Source organism: Phyllobates terribilis, unplaced genomic scaffold, assembly GCF_046119375.1.
Source record: "Phyllobates terribilis strain yellow unplaced genomic scaffold, ASM4611937v1 Scaffold_1__5_contigs__length_1240528914, whole genome shotgun sequence".
NCBI lineage: Eukaryota > Metazoa > Chordata > Amphibia > Anura > Dendrobatidae > Phyllobates > Phyllobates terribilis.
The window spans coordinates 1,124,471,042-1,124,490,659 of NW_027362761.1; the positions used below are offsets into that span (position 1 = coordinate 1,124,471,042).

At 40.1% G+C, this 19,618-nt stretch overlaps 1 protein-coding gene across 3 annotated transcripts in view; it reads right to left on the reverse strand.

The window, feature by feature from the left end:
• The window catches only part of SLIT2 (slit guidance ligand 2), a 418,064-nt gene that overhangs the window by 386,560 nt on the left and 11,886 nt on the right, over positions 1-19,618 (reverse strand). For all 3 annotated transcript variants that reach the window (XM_073646944.1, XM_073646948.1, XM_073646958.1), the window contains exon 4: positions 11,858-11,929. In XM_073646944.1, coding sequence (XP_073503045.1) covers positions 11,858-11,929 — 72 coding nt within the window. The remainder of the gene's footprint in view (positions 1-11,857; positions 11,930-19,618) is intronic.

Genomic DNA, 19,618 nt, shown 5'->3' on the forward strand with positions numbered 1-19,618 from the left:
AGTCCCAAACTACTTAAACCTCTGCCATTATTCTGCCTGTAATATTAAAAATGCACATTTTAACAGCTCCCAGTTTTCATGATCGCAGCCAAATTAAACTATCCGTATCGATCTCTAAGTAAACTCAGAAGGAGCGCTGAGAAATCACAAATAATTTGTATACTGCTCCAAAAACCTCTCCATTTATTTGTTTTCAGAGATGTCTGGGTAATTAGGTATAAAATACCTCTGAGAAAATTCTATCACCCCCCCTCCAAAAAAAAGACTCTCGGACTCATTTAGACAGGAACCATAATGCTTCTCTTTTACTTGCGTCCCCCCACCCCGATCTGTCAACAAGTGCTTGTAATTTTATTACACTGTCCTGCAGTTTATGCAGAGTTGGTATTATTTTACAGAGTTCTGTTAATGGACTGGATAAATGGAAATGCTATTTAAACTGGTCTCCAGATCCAACAAACACAGCTGCAACTGTACTTCGGTTTCTGGGACAGCGTCTTGACCTGACCATGCGGTGCTCGTGAAGCCAGTCCAAAGAGAAATCGGAGCAGACAGCAAAGGGAAAGCATAGTAGACCGCTGGCGGCAATCAACCGTGGCTAATCATAATTCATATACACTCAAACCCCTTTTTCTTTCATATTGCTTTTAGGCTACAAAACAAGCATGCAGCCCCTTTCACCTGGCATCTCATTTACAACCAGAGGTCAAATCATGATTAGTATGCACAAAAGCTGGAAGGGAAGGGAGAGGCGGAGGAAATGCCCACAGTACCCATTACACCAAGCCAAAAAGTAAGCCCAGCATGGAAGCCATTCTCTCCTTCACGAGTGACGACGACTTCTATACTTAGCTTGGAAATGCAACACATTTGAATTTTATTAATATCATTTAGGATATTCACAAAATACTACCACATAGATGTAAGTAGACAGCAAAAGTGACAACTAATGAAATATTTTATTTTTCACATAGACCTCATGTTCATGGCCGTATAATGGCTCTACAATAGTACTTTATACATATAAATCTATGGTGCCATACTTCTATTTCTGATTCCCCAGGTTTTTATTACCTCTAGGTCACACATGTCAAACTCTAGCCCGCATGGTGGTTTAATGTGGCCTGCGACATCAAAAACCACCACCCCTCTATTGGGCCCATTATTCAGTCGGGAAGGCTATGTGGGGCCATTATTCTGTATGGAGAACTATGTAGTACCATTATTCTGTATGGAAGACTATGTAGAGCACATAATACTGTATGGGGGACTATATGAGGACCACTATACTGTATGGAGGACTATGTGGGGCTATTATACTGGATGGAGGACTATGTGGGGCCATTATTAAGTATGGAGAAGTATGTGGTGCACATAATACTGGATGGAGGTCTATGCGGGGTCCATTATTTTGTATGTAGGACTATCTGTGGCCCATTATTTTGTATACTGGTTGGCCCTCGACTTTGTCCAAGTTTTTAATTTTGGCCCTCTGTGTGTTTGAGTTGGACATCCTTGCTGTAGGTGAATACCTTTAATGTTGTGCCATATGGAGCACTATATAATGGATGCAGGGTACCTATACCAATACAGTATGGGGAATTTATCTGTCTTGTGATTTTTAAAGTTTCATAACTTTCCATCCTGGGCAAAATTATATAAAAAAAGTTACTTTATAAGACCTCCATTCACATTTGAAAAAAATCAGCCGATCACACTGATTTTGGTAGGATTGGCCGTCCACCTAATGTGTATGGTGACCTCCTAACTGTCCCGTAACAGATTATGATAGAGGACATAAGGATGTTCTGTGTGGAAGTAAGTCACTGCCACTTGTTTCTGGCAGCAGCTCTCTCATAGAGAACACAGAAGCTCTTGGCCAAACCAAATAATAGTTTGGCTGACATATCTAATGTGTTTGGCCAGCTTTACTCTCCCTGTATCTGAACTACAGGAAGAGAGCAATTATTTTCAATTAGATATATGTTATATATGAAGCATGAAAATATGGGTAGTGCATTATTGTATGCGGCGTGTTGCACAGCATTGATCCCGCCGTTTTTCTAATGCATCCTTAAGAGCAGAGATGTGCTTTTTCTAAAGATTTGTTTTATGGTCTGATCAGCAGTAGCCCTTGGGCAGAGGAAATCCAACACCGAAGATACCATAGCTCTGTGCCCTCATTCTTTGTAGACTGGATTCCCTTTAATGTACTGTCCTGTACTCCACTGAGAAGCGTTATGAAACCTAATATCGGGGCTGGCCACACCTGATGTCAGCACATTGGAAGTCAATTACTAAGTGCATATTTCAGACCCAGTTATGGGAGTTTGCTAAACTCCCTATAAATCAGACTCGGTACAGATCTAGATTTCCGGAGGCTCCCAGAGTAAACCTCTCTGTGCCACCCCACCGTTTGCCCCCGTGTTATATAAAGATGCAAAAAATCCTAAAATAAAATGACTGTAAATTGTGAATTGTCGTCTTCTCTGAAATCATTAAAATTTGACGGAAATTTTGACAACAAACACGGCTACCATAAAATGTTCTTTAGGAGTTGTTACTTCTTTCTTAGAGTGTTAAAAAAGAGAACTTACAACTAGGTCAAAAGTGACGAGTTTTTGCTCTTATTTTATTCCCACTTCTCCTTTGTGTTCTGTTTTTTAGTTTTGCCTGTTTTTTTTTTTTTTAGTCCGCTTCATGCTTCCAGAGATATGAGCTTTTTTATATAGTGCTAATTTTTCTGGTCTTTTCCAAAGGGGCGTAACTCACAGGATTATCTGTATTATTAACCATGTGAGCCACGTCTCCTTGGTAAAGACCCTTAAAAACCAGCACTGAATAAAAAGGCTCATATTTTTGGTACTTTATGGCAGATTTTAAAAAAAACAAAACATAAAAAAAGCATAAAGCCACTAATCACATTGCAGGAAAGTTGGCTGTGCCTACCAATTTTGGTGGGTCTGGACAATGATCTAATATGAATGGACTTTGAAGGTTTCACAATTCTTCCTTGATGGCAGATGTTGGTTTCTAACTCACCCAATCCATTGCTCGTCCGAGAACTGTTGCCGGCTATATTTGACTTATTCCTCTCTCCCAAATAATTACACTGGTTTGACCAAACTATATGTGCGCACGTGTGTTGGAATCTGGAGGAAAAGCTGTCGGCCAACAGCTATTGAGGGTTTTTGGATATTTTTTGGCACCTTTAATGCCCCTTTATATATTACACTAACGTCATCAGAACCTGATGATATCGATGGGCTCAACTGGCAGTCTAATGTGTATGGGGGGTCTCCCAACCCTCTAATGTGTATGGAGGGTGGTATGGGGTGGTATCCCAACCCTCAAAAGGATCCTGCATGTCTGACCTCAAAAGGATCCAGCATGTCTGATTTTTGGACTGCCGATCCTTTTCTTCTCGGCAAGATAAGCCATCGCCAGAGTCTGCCAAAAGCTCTCTTGTAGAAAACACAGAAGGAGAGATAACTGTTTACCAAAAGATTGCTATTGATTTTGTAAGGGGCTCCTTAGTAATAGTAGTAATAGACCCTAATTCTATTCTGTTCCCACATACAGATCAAACTCAACTTTGTGTTTCTAGTAAAGGAATGTATGGTATATATTTGACTCGTCTGGCCAAAATCCATGAGTAAACTTGATTCTCATGAAAAGTGTACAGGCAGTATTAAAGAATAAAATAGGACATTGCCTTTAATATGTAATTGTTTTCTCTTGGATCTAAATGCTGCTATTCTCCTGAATCTGGTATTGTTGTTTTTTTGTTCATGGGCTTCTTCGTCCCCAAGATATGGCCTTCTTATCTCAATATATAAGTCTAGGGCCTGATTCATTCAGACTGGCATTTTGCACGCCTGTCTTAATGAAGGGACTGGTGGAGTTGGAGTAAGATGTGCCTAATGTATTAAAGGCAACCAGTCATGTAAAAATCACTATTAACATGCCAATATGGGGTTAATCTGCAGGTTAATAGCATTCTGAACCGACCCGGTGCCCTCACTGAAAGCCCTGCTGCCGGAAGGAAAAGAATTTTACTCCTCACAGCAGATTTGGGCTTTTAGTCATATGGGTGGGCCGACGAACCTTCAGTCACCGCTCAGTGAGTCGAAAGCGGCGTCTGTAACCGCGATACCAGCACTCACTGACAGCAGGCCCAGCATTAGAGCCTGCTATCAGTCAGTGTAGGGGGCGTATTTACATCCCCAACTCACTGTATACTGAGCGGTGACTGAAGCTGTGTCGGCCGCAACCCTATGACTGAAAGCCTGAGCCTGCCTGGAGGAATAAAGTTGACTTCCTCTTAGTTTGGGTGCCGGGCAGGTTCAGAACGCTATTAACCTGCAGGTTAACCCTATATCAGCAAGTTAATAGCGTTTTTTTGCATGACAGATTCCTTTTAAGAGGTGCAAAACTTAAAGGGGTTGTCTGATCCAAATCGATAAGTCTGCAGTCACTCTGTGTGACTGCAGACATATGAATCCCCCAGTGCATATGAATCCCCCAGTTTCAGAGCCGGGGACCAGAGGGTATGTATGAGTTATACATACTTTGGGCCAGTGGACGCGACCTCACTCAAGTCCATGGAGAGAGGCCATGACCACTATACGGCTTATGCCCGGGAGTATGTATAACACCTATATACTGGACTCAGAAACCGGTGAATCCCCGCAGCGCACAGCGCGTGCGCTGGGGCGATTCACAAGTCTGCACTCACACAAAGCGACTGCAGACTTATAGATTTGGACCGGACAATCCCTTTAATATATTAGCTGCATCTTACAACTGAGGTTCTATCAAAATGATACTACAGTCGCACATTTCTTTCGTAACTAAAGTGCCGTAAATTGAATTACGAATTTGTCAAGTGGGCTTCGTCTTGCTCTATCCTGCTCATACTTTGCCGGTAAAAATGGAAAAAAATGGCAAACTTTTTGCAGAACTTTTGTGTTGGGCAAAAAATGTTGCTACATTTCAAAGTGTTTTACGCCAGAAAACTGGAGAAAACACCTTGATGAATTAGGCCCTTTTTAACTTAGAAGATGATGACAGAAAAAAGTTGATGACCACAACCAGTTGGCTAACCAAAATAGAATTAGGCTATATTCACACACAATCTGCAGCAAAACTGATCTCTGGCAGGAAATCAGCTGCATCAAAAACGTGGGTTTTGCTGCCGTTTTTTTATGCGTTTTTTTAGCTTTTTATTCACTGTCCTTCTCTCTCTATTTATGTATGTACATAAAGTTCTGTGAAAAAAAAGAACCTCATTCTCTTTTGCCATCAAAAATGCTGAAAAAATTTACCTGCGTTTTTTGGTACTTTTTTTCAGTGTTTTTTTCACCAGCCATTACTTCCTATGGGTGAAGAAACGCTGAAAAAATGCTGAAAGAAGTGACATGCTCTATTTTCCAAAAACCCAACCAAGGCACAAAATATACAGCAAAAAAAAAAAACAAGATGTGTGAACAGAGAATTCTGGTTTCTCATACACTTTGCTGGTACTGCAAAACGCAGCTGAAAATTTTCATAAAAATCTGCATCATAATATGCTGAAAAGCCCAACGTGTGTGAACATAGCCTTAGAAGAGGGGACCATATTTCATGAATGCAGAGACAAAGGACCAGACAAAAACAATGCCGGATGCAAAAAAGTCACAGCATTTATACCATGAACAAAAAAAAATTACATATTTATGGCAAATAAGCTGAATCTGCAAATGATCTGCAGATAAAGATCTCAAATCTTCGGCCATCTTTATTGTTCCTATGTATATTATCTCAGGAGACGCTGTACGCATCCCTGGCTTAGCCGTGTGTTGCCACATCTCCCTCTTTCGACCCTTTCTAGCTTTGTTCACCTTTGTCCTATATTTCCCATTGTCATCCTGGACAGGAATGTAGATAAAGATCAGGGGAAAAAAGACACGTGGGGATCTAAAAGGTGCATCTAATATGAGCTCAGCTCTGAGATAATGCGCCATTCATCTACATGAACACTTCATCTGCAAAGAATTCTGTTTGTTTTATGGACAAGAGTTTTATTCAAAAGGAAAGGGAAGTAAATGTCGTCATTTTCAGGGCAAGTTCATTGTTACTTATGTAATGTTGATGCAGATTCATACAAACAGTCTAAAGGGAAAAAAATGTATTTGTTTCCAATAGCAACCAATCAGAACTCAGCTTTCACTTTTTAAACAGCCCCGATAAAATGAAAGCTATGCTGTGATTGGTTGCTATGAACAATGAAAGGCAGTTTGCACAAGGCCTGTGCATTTAATCATGATCACCTATGTCAGTGCGGGTTCACCCAAACAGATTACAGTCCTTTCTCCCAGAGCGGACTTCATACACAGAGGAGGCACGATCCCACTAGTCGCGGTATCCAGCAGCTTCCAGCACCAATCAGAAGTGTTCAACTCTGGGCACAGTTCACACTGAACAGGCAGCTTCCACACAATTCTCTGCAGCTCTCACAGACTGCTTAGCGCAGTCTCCATTCAGAGAGAGACCCTGGCATGTCTCTCTCCCAGCTACAGCTCACATTTTGGCTGGACACTCACCAGCAGCACACTTAACTCTGCTCCATTCAGCAGGATGAAACACCTAGTGAACACAAACCCTGTTTTTTAGTTAAAGCAACTTAAGGGCATGTAATCACGATCTTGTAGAGCTGGGATTTAACCTTGTCCTTCCCAGCTATGTTACACCAGTATGAATATATTAAAGTGAACCTGTCAGCTGATACATGCTGCCTGAACTGTGGGCAGCATGTATCAGGCACTGTCTGTATTATCTCAGGTAGGTGTGTTGGACTCTGAAACTCTGCAGCGTTTCACAGAAAAACATACTTTAAAAGCCGCAAGGGTCCAAGACCGTGCTGTAGACTAGTCGGACAGGCAGGTCCCTGGCAGCTTCTTCCCCCTCCGCTATCCTGGATTGACAGGTCTCTGCCTATACGTACATTGTCTACTGTGTTAAATATATAAATATACAGTTAGGTCCATATATATTTGGACAGAGACAACAATTTTCTAATTTTGGTTCTAGACATTACCACAATGAATTTTAAACAAAACAATTCAGATGCAATTGAAGTTCAGACTTTCAGCTTTCATTTGAGGGTATCCACATTAAAATTGGATGAAGGGTTTAGGAGTTTCAGCTCCTTAACATGTGCCACCCTGTTTTTAAAGGGACCAAAAGTAATTGGACAATTGACTCCAAGGCTATTTCATGGACAGGTGTGGGCAATCCCTTCGTTATGTCATTCTCAATTAAGCAGATAAAAGGCCTGGAGTTGATTTGAGGTGTGGTGCTTGCATTTGGAAGGTTTTGCTGTGAAGTAAACATGCGGTCAAAGGAGCTCTCCATGCAGGTGAAACAAGCCATCCTTAAGCTGCAAAAACAGAAAAAACCCATCCGAGAAATTGCTACAATATTAGGAGTGGCAAAATCTACAGTTTGGTACATCCTGAGAAAGAAAGAAAGAAATGGTGAACTCATCAATGCAAAAAGACCTGGGCGCCACGGAAGACAACAGTGGTGGATGATCACAGAATAATCTCCATGGTGAAGATAAACCCCTTCACAACAGCCAACCAAGTGAACAACACTCTCCAGGAGGTAGGCGTATCAATATCCAAATCTACCATAAAGAGAAGACTGCATGAAAGTAACTACAGAGGGTTCACTGCACGGTGCAAGCCACTCATAAGCATCAAGAATAAAAGGCTAGACTGTACTTTGCTTAAAAACATCTAAAAAAGCCAGCACAGTTCTGGAAGAACATTCTTTGGACAGATGAAACCAAGATCAACCTCTACCAGAATGATGGAAAGAGAAAAGTATGGCGAAGGCGTGGTACAGCTCATGATCCAAAGCATACCACATCATCTGTAAAACACGGCGGAGGCAGTGTGATGGCTTGGGCATGCATGGCTGCCAGTGGCACTGGGTCACTAGTGTTTATTGATGATGTGACAGGACAGAAGCAGACGAATGAATTCTGATGTATTCAGAGCCATACTGTATGCTCAGATCCAGCCAAATGCAGCCAAACTGATTGGTCGTCGTTTCATACTACAGATGGACAATGACCCAAAACATAAAGCCAAAGCAACCCAGGAGTTTATTAAAGCAAAGAAGTGGAATATTCTTGAATGGCCAAGTCAGTCACCTGATCTCAACCCAATTGAGCATGCATTTCACTTGTTAAAGACTAAACTTCAGACAGAAAGGCCCACAAACAAACAGCAACTGAAAACCACCGCAGTGAAGGCCTGGGAGAGCATCAAAACGGAGGAAACACAGCGTCTGGTGATGTCCATGAGTTCAAGACTTCAGGCAGTCATTGCCAACAAAGGGTTTTCAACCAAGTACTAGAAAAAACATTTTATTTACAATTATTTAATCTATCCAATTACTTTTGGTCCCTTTAAAAACAGGGTGGCACATGTTAAGGAGCTGAAACTCCTAAACCCTTCATCCAATTTTAATGTGGATACCCTCAAATGAAAGCTGAAAGTCTGAACTTCATCTGCATCTGAATTGTTTTGTTTAAAATTCATTGCGGTAATGTCTAGAACCAAAATTAGAAAAATGTTGTCTCTGTCCAAATATATATGGACCTAACTGTATATCTTTTTAACTCCCCTTTAATAAAAGTTATATTTTATTTATTACTGTCATTGTTTCAACCACAATGATTATAGCGTGTAAACAGCCGCTTACAAATTTCTAAAAAAACAACTCTGTCATAGGAAATTGAAATGTTTTATTTCAAGACGATCATAACTGATGAGGAAGACAAAAATAATTTATTTTTTAACAAAATATCTGCAAGTTTGACAGCGAACTAGGACCAATTTAGTCATCTGTAGGATCAGTCTGAAGGATCAGGCCAAACTTGAGAATACTCCTTTAAACTGATGTCTTAGACCTGATAGAGCCAGTGTACTAACACTGAAAATCCATGTCAGAATGACTGTATAATCTTGATATTAAAATGAGCAGCTCTTAATGGACTCATCTTAATATAAGGACTATACTGCCATTCTTACTTGGATTTTTAAAGTAAATACACCAGCCCCATCAGATTCGAGAGATATATTTAATAAGATATGTATCTGGTGACAGATATGTAAAATTAAAGAAAAACACTGAATATTAATGTTAGCTTCTTGCTCGGACAATCATTTAACAATATATAGCAATTGTGAGATAATTATTATCTCACAATTGCTATATATTGATCTGACAGAATAGGATATTTGTATTTGCTAGTGGGCAATCACTCCCACCATTTGTGCTCTTTTTCGACAATCATCTACCCAAAAGACAAAACAGTAATAGAATAATTCGTTTCCATAGTATCAATCACATAAGAATGTGGGAACCAAATAACTGTACAGTGCAGTAATGAGTATATATATCTATCTATCTATATCTATCTATCTACATCTATATATATATCTATATATATATCTATATATCTATATATATATATATATATATATATATATATATATAGACAATCACACCTAAATGAGCTTTCTCCTTATGGCACACCATTTATACACAGCTGAAAAAGAAAGGAAAATTTTTTTAATGAATTTAAATTAATCCTTTAGGAGCAAAAATATAGTAGTGCGATTACTCAGACCACTCCTCAAGAGAAAAACCTAGCTGATTTCAAGCTGAATTGTCACAACGCACAAATGGTTGTCAGTGACATTGAATCCTGCTGACTACAGACTCAATGGGAAGATTCGATCATTAAAACATTATTATTAACTATAGATTTCTTTCACTTCATTCATTTGTACAGATCTAGAAAAGGTTATCTCGACTCAAAAAGCCCCATCTTGATAACTTTTCACGGAAGGCTATTTTACTTGAAGGGTATCTGTCAGAACGATCAACCCTCCTAAGCCGTCTATATGGGCATGTAGGTCATAGGAAGCTGAATAAAATTATATCAGATCACAGATATCAAGGTATCATTTTATTCAGCTTCCTATGACCTACATGCCCATATAGACGGCTTAGGAGGGTTGATCCTACTGACAGATTCCCTTTGAAGAGGAGTCACCAGGTTGAAAGTGACCCGTTTTGCTCTTATTTTATTCCCATTGCTCTCCTGAGTTTTTTTATTTGTTATGTTCGCTATTTGATTCTAGAAATATAAACCTTTTTATTTTTTGCTAATTTTTATGATCTTTACCAATTCAGCGTTGCTCACAGGGTAATAATGAAGATCAGCCTAAAGACACACCCTAGAGGATCCTGTGAGCGATGCTCCCTTGGTAAAGACAAGAAAAATGATCAATGAATTAAAAGGCCTTCATTTCTGGAAGAATATTTGGGATTAAAAAAACAAAACCCCCAAAATGGAAGATTCAGGGGAGCAGGGGGAATAAAAGAAGCGCTAAAGCTGGCCACTTTTGAGCTGACGAAGGGTCTTCTTTAAGGGTAAGAAAACTTATGATTGCATAAGCCATTGCCTGAAGTTAGGTGTCATTTAAATTGCATTTTTTTGTGCTGTGATATCCAGTAACTTTGTTATCTGAGTCGAGGCAACCTTTGCCGAATCTGTACATGTTCAATACAAAAAGTCCAAAGTCTGGACCTGCTTTCAATTTCAATTTTTTTTTTTTTAATTTCCAATTTAAGTTTTGTAATACATTTATCATTATAATACACACACATATATTTTAGTCCATAAAAAAGCATCCACATCCAGAGACAACAGAACCATAATCAGCACCAGTTATCTGTACCTAGAAATCAGTGTTTCTCAACTTTCAAGTCTTCAAGAACCTCCAATAGGTCATATTTTTAGGATTTCCCTAGGGCTGCATCACACATACGAGTGAGTGCTACCATCCTAGAGAAATGGGATGATTTTTTTAGCAGGTGTCATCCTAGTTGCATTGGTTTTTTTCACATCCATTTTTCACTGAAGCCAATAGACTGTCTGAACTTTTTTATCCATTGACTCTTAGCAATGGATCAAGTAAAAACGGATGAAACAAGGATTTAACAAGGAAGTACCAAGTCGAAGAGAGTAAGGACATCATGGTCGGAAGAATAGAAGGAACAAGGAGAAGAGGAAGACCAGCAACCCGATCACTTCATACTATCAAGACAATGGTGGACAAGACCCTGGTGGATCTATCTAGGCTTCCACAAGATCGATCTTCCTACAGATCATTCATCCATCATGCCGCCATGGCCCGAGATCGAGCTGAAGACCGTTAAAAAAAAAAAGTCTGTCTTCTGTGTGTCATCCGTGTTACATGCATCCTCATAGACTTTAGTGGCCGAGTCTGATCCACCAAAGATGAGAACAGGAAATGTTCTGAGTTATCTGTACCGGAGATATGGATCAGTTTTTAAAACTGATGTATGTATGGATCAATGCAACTTTAGGGGTTAGGATGCTGTCCGATTGGATAACAGACAGAAAATGGATGCATCAAATGGATGTGTGAATGCAGTCTAATAATATACAGTTATATTTAAAAATTGCCATTGTATCTCCACCCTCAAATAATAATAGACCAATTTTACCATTACAGACTCCTACAGTAAATGCCACCGATGGCGACTTTCATCACAGACGCAGACATTGGACTCCTGACTTTTTACTCACCCTGAAGTATTTGTGCAAGAATGATAAACTGCACTAAATGATTAACATTTCAGACACAACATTCATTGTTTTGGCAAAATAATAACAAATCGTAACTTTGGGAAAAAAAATTACTGTGTCCAAAGTGACAAACACAGACGGAATGAAGGGAGACAAACAATGAATGAAGGGTGTACTTACAGTCTGTAGAGTTTGGGAGTTCCCAGAAAAAGCAATTCGGGAAAAACCTGAAGATTATTTCGATTTAAACGCCTAAAAGAGAATCAGAAGAGTAATGAAATATTAAGTAAAAAGGAAAGTTGCAGCAGTACCATGACACATAGACACCAACCGTACAATGTTATACTGAATGAATACCACGAACGAGGCAGGGTACGCATGATATATAGTGTACCACTGCAAATTTACCAAATTTTGGCCCTATCTGAGCTTTAAGTTATATCTTCTAAGCTTTGGTTTCATGTGACAATAATAGGATAGCATATGGTGTCTACATAATAGCACTATAGAGTACCCGAATAATTCATGCCACATCCAAAACCTTTAGCTTTCAGATCCACCTTGTAAAAGCATAATATAGTGCCCAAATGATAGTGCCATAAAACACACAAGTAACAGCACCATAAAGGGAGACAATTAGTACCAAACAACTATCAAGTTCCTTAAAGGGGGTTTGTAAACCAAAACTGACAGTATAAAATAAGCCCATAGCCTTGTAGGGGATATAGCCCCAATAAAAATTGCACTTTTAGCGTTCTAATCACTTCCTTTGTTATTCAGAAACTCATGCTTAATCAAATATGCTAATTATGTTGCTTGGTGCACCCTTGGCATGGCCTAAAGGGTCAGTGTAGCATTCCACCCAATGGTTTTGCATGTGTCCTCCTTCCTCACTGGTGATTGACAGCACTGGCTTGCCCGAGCTTTTTCTGCAGACAGTGCTCGCTTCAGACTGCTAATCATCAGTTAGGGCAAGCATGACATGCAAAATGGTGTACTGAGCTTCTTGGCCACACTAAGGGTGCACCAAGCACACTAATTAGCATATGTGATTAAACTGGAGTTTGTGCAGAACGAAGGCAGCGATTGGAACATGAACGGCGTGATTTGTATAGGAGCTATATCCCCTGTAAGGCTTTGTAGTTAACTTATTATATCAGTTTAGGCTGAAAGATTCCCTTTAAAGGGAACCTGTCAGCAGGATTTTGCTAAGTAAACTACAGGCATTGTCATGTTGGGGTTGTTGCAGTGAGTGGTCGCTGTATAAGAGAGAGACAGTCTCTCTGTCTCTATGATGAAGAATATACTTGTGCTTCAGGGCAACCTGTGGGCTGGTCTTGTCTTACAGATCAGGCCTAGAGCACCAAGGAAAGACCCTGCCTACAGTCCTGCCCTGGAGCACGGGCATATCATTAACTCATAACAACCGCAAACACTGATTACACAAGAACCACAAGACGGATTTCTTCACCTCAGGTATCATATTAATCAGTGCAGCAGCCCCAACATGACACTGCCTGTAGTTTACTTAGGTTCCCTTTAAAAAGTTTGCTAATAACAGTTCTCATGTAATAGCACCATACACATGTAGTCGTTAAACATCACAATCATTCATTTAATAATGGTGTGTTTCTCGCTCTAAACTGTCTGGCAGCTCATAGTCTCCAATGCAGAGTCTACCTGCTCCATGCACCATGTATGACCCAGCTTGCAATCATGAATGTCTCTTCTCAATCAGCCATTCACTTTCCTACCCTTTTTAGCAATTACTTAATCACTAGGGTGGGTGCTCTATGGGCATTTGGATACCACACAGTGGAAGGTGAGATCGCCATCGTCTTCTGTCACACAGATTGCAATATATGCTGGAAATTCCAACTTCCAAGACTTCTGTTGGGCCCTGTACACCTCTGATTTTATAAGGCTGTATATTGAGTTATTTTCTGTTTTATTTACCATGAGATCAATAGAAGTCATGGCCCGCTTCATCAAATCCTACGTTTCCCTTAAAGGGAACCTGTCATCAGGTGTTCCCATTATGAATTAAGGCGACTACTTTAAATGCCTCTTTTAAAGCAGTCTAGCAACCTGTAGATAAGTCCCCAATATGGCGCGATCTGGTCCGAAAAGCGTTGCTGGTTTTGATGTGGCGCATCCTCTATCCCTACAATCACTGTCCTGCCCTGCTTCATGTGTATGACGCACCCTACATCATCCACACAGCGTCTCCAATCTCACTCCTGCGCAGGCGCACTTCTCTCAGCATAGCTAAGGGCAGAGCAACGTCCTGCAATGGGCATAAGCCGGGAGAGGTCAAAGAGCACCAATGACCCAGAAGTAAAGCCGGGGCATTCGCATCACAGTACTTTGCTCTGCCCTCATAGGGCTGATAGAAGTGCACCTGCACAGGAGCGAGATTGGGGGCCCTATGTGAATGATGTAGGACATGTCAACCACATGTCAACCACATGAAGCAGAATAGGAAGGCAGCCATTGCGGGTATACAGGAAGCGCTGTAGCAAGACAAGCAACGCCCATCGGACCGGACCTCAGCCTAAGGTATTTTTTGTAATACGCAGAGGGGGTTGAGTACTTATATCCAGGTTGCTAGACTACTGTAAAATAGGCATTAAAGGTGGTGGCTTTAGTTTATCTTGGGAAAACTTGGTGACAGGTTCCCTTTAAAGCGTTCCATCAAAAAGTAATTTTAGAAATGGAAGAAAGTATTCTAACAGATTGTAAAGAAAGCAATCACTCTGTAAATAGTTAATATCTTAATTTTCTGAAAAAAACAAAGACAATTAAAAAATACAAAAAGTATGATAAAGTATGTTAAGTTAAAGAACTGATCACATTTTATTGGAGCCAACAAATCTTCTTCAGCGCAACCTAAGATTTAATAGCAAACCTTTGCAACGTCTGCAGGTCTGTGCCAGATACTGTACTTGGATTATTAGAGCTCTGTCCAAGCCTAACAATGCGTGCTGTAAAATGCAAGGAATGTCTGTAAGGAATTTTGTCCCCCAGCTAAACAATGAATAAAAGTAAAGAACAGGGCAACGGCCACAGTGCCTGCTACACCATCCCAATCTGTACTGGGCTGTAAGGAGAACCCGGCAAATGCTGTCGAGGAGCGATACGAACAAAAATAGACATGGGAAAAATAAACAGCCTTTCTGGCTGGGAATTTGTGAAAAGGTCTGGAAAGAGTTTCTCACCATCATTTCAAATTAATGTCCACAGAAGGAGATCTACTAGTCTCCATGGCATAATGTGCTATATGCTGCAAACGTAATAGCTTCTCTGATTGATGCTAATGGTTCAAGCAAAATTAATTTACTGAGAAGGCAAAGAGCCAGCGCATTGTGCCTCTAAGATAGATAGGTGTTAGATGATAGATAAAAAGAGATGGATGCATAGATAAATATGGAACGATAGATAGATAGATAGATAGATAGATAGATGAAAACAATGAAAACATTGAATATGATCTGTATTGTTACTCCGTAAGCTGTACTTACAAAAAACAAAGCTTCTTAGCGCATAAATTGGCCAATGAACCCGACCAGCACCTCCTAAGTGTGAACAGGTGCCAGCTGCAGTAACTACAGTAACACTTAGGAGGTGATGGTCAGGTTTTTTCACTATATTTTACTATAGGAGGTTATAACTGCCTCCTATCTGACTCTGCACTCCTCCCATTAACCAGCAGGTGATGTGTAAGCAATTCTACCTGCCCATTTAAATTGTAGGGGATTTAGCCCAGGAGAGACATGTTTGTCCGTTTAGTTGTAGGCTTGTAGCCTAAAAGTGGCATGTAGGGTAGAACAGGACCCATCAGGGGAGGTCACCTTGCCGTGGTTGATGGACACACATGAATTGGCCAATTTATGTGCTAAGAACCTTCGTTTTTTGTAAGTACAGCTTACTGAGTAACAATACAGTTCAGCTTCATGTATCTTGGCCATCACAGAGTGCTGCTGTGCTTTTTCTTTGTATATTATGCAATTACTGCAGCTGGAACCTGTTCACACTTAAGAGGTGCTGGTCAGGTTTTTCACTATAGATGGATAGATTGCTAGATAGATAGATAGATTGATTGATTGATTTGCTTTGGAAAAGTAGTTATAAGCATTGTTCCTGTTGAAGACTAAACCTTGTACAAATCTGTGCCAATTTGTACCAAACTTTTTAGAATGTGATGAAATACAATCCTCTTGAATCGTGGATGTGATTTCACTGAGCCGCTTGTCCTTTCACTTGGGAATAGAAGCTAGGACTTTTCTCCGCAACCCTTGTTTAGAGAGGGCATGAAAAGAACTATATTTGTAATGTATCTCTAGGTTGCCTTAGAAATGGTTCTGAATTCCAGGGTCCCAAGGAGATGAATTGGTTGTCAGATAACAATGTACCTCCATCAGATGGACTTGGCACTTGTGAACAAAAGGGATTCTTTCGACTTTTCCCTCACAAATATGAAATATTTACCCTCGGCCAACATCTGGGAATCGCTATAAAGGAACTGTTCATATAGAACTTGGTATCCATTCAAGAAACCCCAAATCTCCTGTCCTTCTTTTCACAGTTCTCAGAGATTGACTTCTTAAAGAGATCTAAGTGGACTTCAGCACAAAGAGAAGAACAACGCTTACCATTAATGGCTCAGCGTGGTTATAATCGTAATAGTCTAACTTGGAAAATTAGTCCTATCATGTAAAACAGAATTCTTTCTTTCAAGATGATGAAAAAAGCAGGGTCAATAGGTGTAAAGAAGGACTTTTACTCTGAAGCAAAGAGAAAACAATGATCAAAGTTATCACTGTACTGTGTAGACCAGACAGTCAAATCCAACTAACGGACACATTTCATTCAGAAGCCAAATAAAACTTCTCTGTTGGGTACCAACCTCTTTATTAGCAGGGCCAGTGCTATATCACTGGTGCTTAAAAAGTCTAGAAAATAAAATACATGATAGTTGTTGGCCAAACAATTGTTAGGCCAACAGCAATCTCTCTTGAAACCCCACACTCATGAACTCTCAGCTCGGGTGAGGGCTCATGTGTTCTCTACGAGAGAGCTCTGCCAGACTTCAATGGCAGCAGCTTATCTACCCAGTTGAACAAAACAATCAGCGGTGAAATTGCCAAATCCTTCCTCACAACATCATCTGCCTGGTGAAAGACTGGAGGTCCCCATACACATTAGACTGTCGTCCGATCCCGCTAATGTCGGTGGATTCAGCCTACTTTAGTCCAATTGGTATAGGTCCTTTAGAACCATAATATTTCTAGTTGACACCAGGCAAAGATTCATATTGCTGACATTAATATACACTGGGCAGCTTCGCATCTAGTTACATATTTAGCAGATTGAAAAAAGGTCTAAAGGTGGCCATACCCATTAGATGAATATTGGCCAAATCAGTTGATTTCAGGGAATCGAACGACCATCAAGTCAGATGTCAGAGGAAAGAAGAATCACGCTGTTGGATTTCAGTATGTTTGAGTGATTTGTAAAATATACCAGTCAACCTAAAAAGTGTTTGTTTTGCTTGCTTAAAAGGGTTGTCTATCTTTGAAGGAATTTGTTATTGATGGCCTATGCTTAAGGCAAGCCATTTACTGTATATCTGATTGGTGGAGATGCAACACCCAGCACCATCCTACCTCATCAGATGCTGCCAGAACTAAAGTGGCCGCGGGGTGAATCTGTAGTACTTGGCGGCAGCCACTATAGAAATGAAAGAGCTGCTGTGTTTTGGCAGCATCCAAGAACTTAAGGCCTCCAGTGGTAGCAGATGTTCGACGTGGGTGCCGAATGTCCCACCTATTATGCTTATCTTAAAGAAGAACTCCCATCAAAGTTTTTACCCTCTTACTATATTGCAGTCATCATATTACATAGCACTGCACACTTATAATTGCTAATTTTGCCCTTCTACCCAGCTAATTCTTCTCTTTTTCATTAAATCTATGACATCACCTAATTAAAATCAGACTAGCTGAATCCTTCTAAGATCTATGTAGAGACAGGAAGTCTATTTTCCCTGCATGAGTCATCATTAAAACTACAATTCTACATCACTGCAAAGCCCCTTAAAAACTCTCAGCTGATTTATGAGCAAAGACCACAGCAAAGTTAAATCTGCAGGCAAACAAAGTGCATGTAAAAGCCAAAGGGCTCAACACTTTTATTGAAACCCAATTGCAAAAATTATGTTTAGCCACGAATTCCTGGTTTTAAGTAAAATAAAAATGCCACAAAGGAAGGCAACCCTTTCAAAGCCATCAAATTCAGCCTTATATACTTAAAAGGAAAGTGAAAATCATCTTTGAGTGGCATGGACGAAATTGCCATGAAGTGGAAACATTGCAAATATTCAATACCAGTGATCCTGTTTTTCATTTTGTAGTAATCTGTATTTTTAGGCAGTTATTGCAGAATAGAGATTGGCCCTCAATAATGTTCCTTTGCATGCTCCAAGTTACCTAGAATACTTTATGTCACTTTTTTTGAGGTATAAGACCCTCCAGTAACAATTTGTATTCCTCTATACGTGGCTGATCACAACAAAATCGTCGAGAACAACCAACAATGTAATGCAGATGTTGTGAGAAACGAGGGTCAGATAGATGGGATTTCATCATGCCCAATCCTTTTGTTCAGATGGGAGAAAAGCTGCTGCCAGAAAGGTCTGGTATCTGCTTGTCTTCTTCCTCCCACCGAAAAGACCTCCTAAAATTGGGAACATAGCTGACTAGATCTCGGTCAACAGCTATGTGAACTCTATTACCAACCCCATTGTGCATTTTATGAACTTTTGACTTCCAGCCACATTGGAATAACCCGCTATTTCTAAGGATCAATAAGCAGCTAAGAAAAACATCCCAACGATGTATGGTCACTTAGGTAATTGAAAAATATGGTTCAACAAGGAATGTGACAAGTTCATTAAGAAAAAGGAGAAAAAATACTTATAAATAACAAGCGACAAATAAAACACTTCCATCAACTGCTGGAAAGCAACAGGTTCCTCTGGAAGAAAACAGATAGACGAAAGTCTCAGGTCAGTGCATTAATAAAGACACTTGTAAGGAGAACATAAGGGTTAGAATTGCTGGCAGACATTGTCCAGGCCACTTTATTTGACTGACCTGCCTATGTGTGAAACACATGAGAAAGTGCAGGAAGCTTAACGCAGCACAGTACAATAACGAACAGCAGGAGATATGCCGCATATCAACAAGGACGATGCACTCTCAGAAATTCTAATTTCCTGACAACACGCCTGCCTCGTGAACTGTAAAATATGGAAAAATACACTACTGGGGAACAGATTACAAGGAGACGTCTCAGGGAAGGATAGTGGTTTATAGTCGGTATGATGTAGAACACCGCGAGTATGGAATTCCATTCAAGATGAAAATTTTAATATATCAGAATGATAAATGTCTAAAATAATGTGATGAAGGCACCACAATCAATTTTTTAATCGTTTGACCCAGTCAAAACTCCTCTAACCAGTGGTGTGTTTTTGGTGTTTAGAATCCACATTTTTACAAAACTACCTTTTGGAGTTCACAACGCTGGACTGTACCAAGGTTCATATATAAACCTGGAATATTGATATTACATATTTCCTGGCTGGTTTATAGAGTGAATTCGATTGAAGTATGGTATTGTAACTCATCTCTAGTCAAGTGAATAAGCCTGAGCTGCGATACCAGACAAGTCTACGGACAAGAGAAGCATTGGAGAAAGCCCACCATACACACTAGATAGCCATTGGTCAAAGATCATTCAGCTGACAGCTAGCTTCCCTCAGTCTTCCAGACACAGAAGCACTTGGCTCGACCGAGCACTCCAGTGTTGCCATGAAAGAGCCACTGCTAGACACCTATAGGAGGGCCTTATCTCCTGGAGAACGAAAGAATCAGTCTG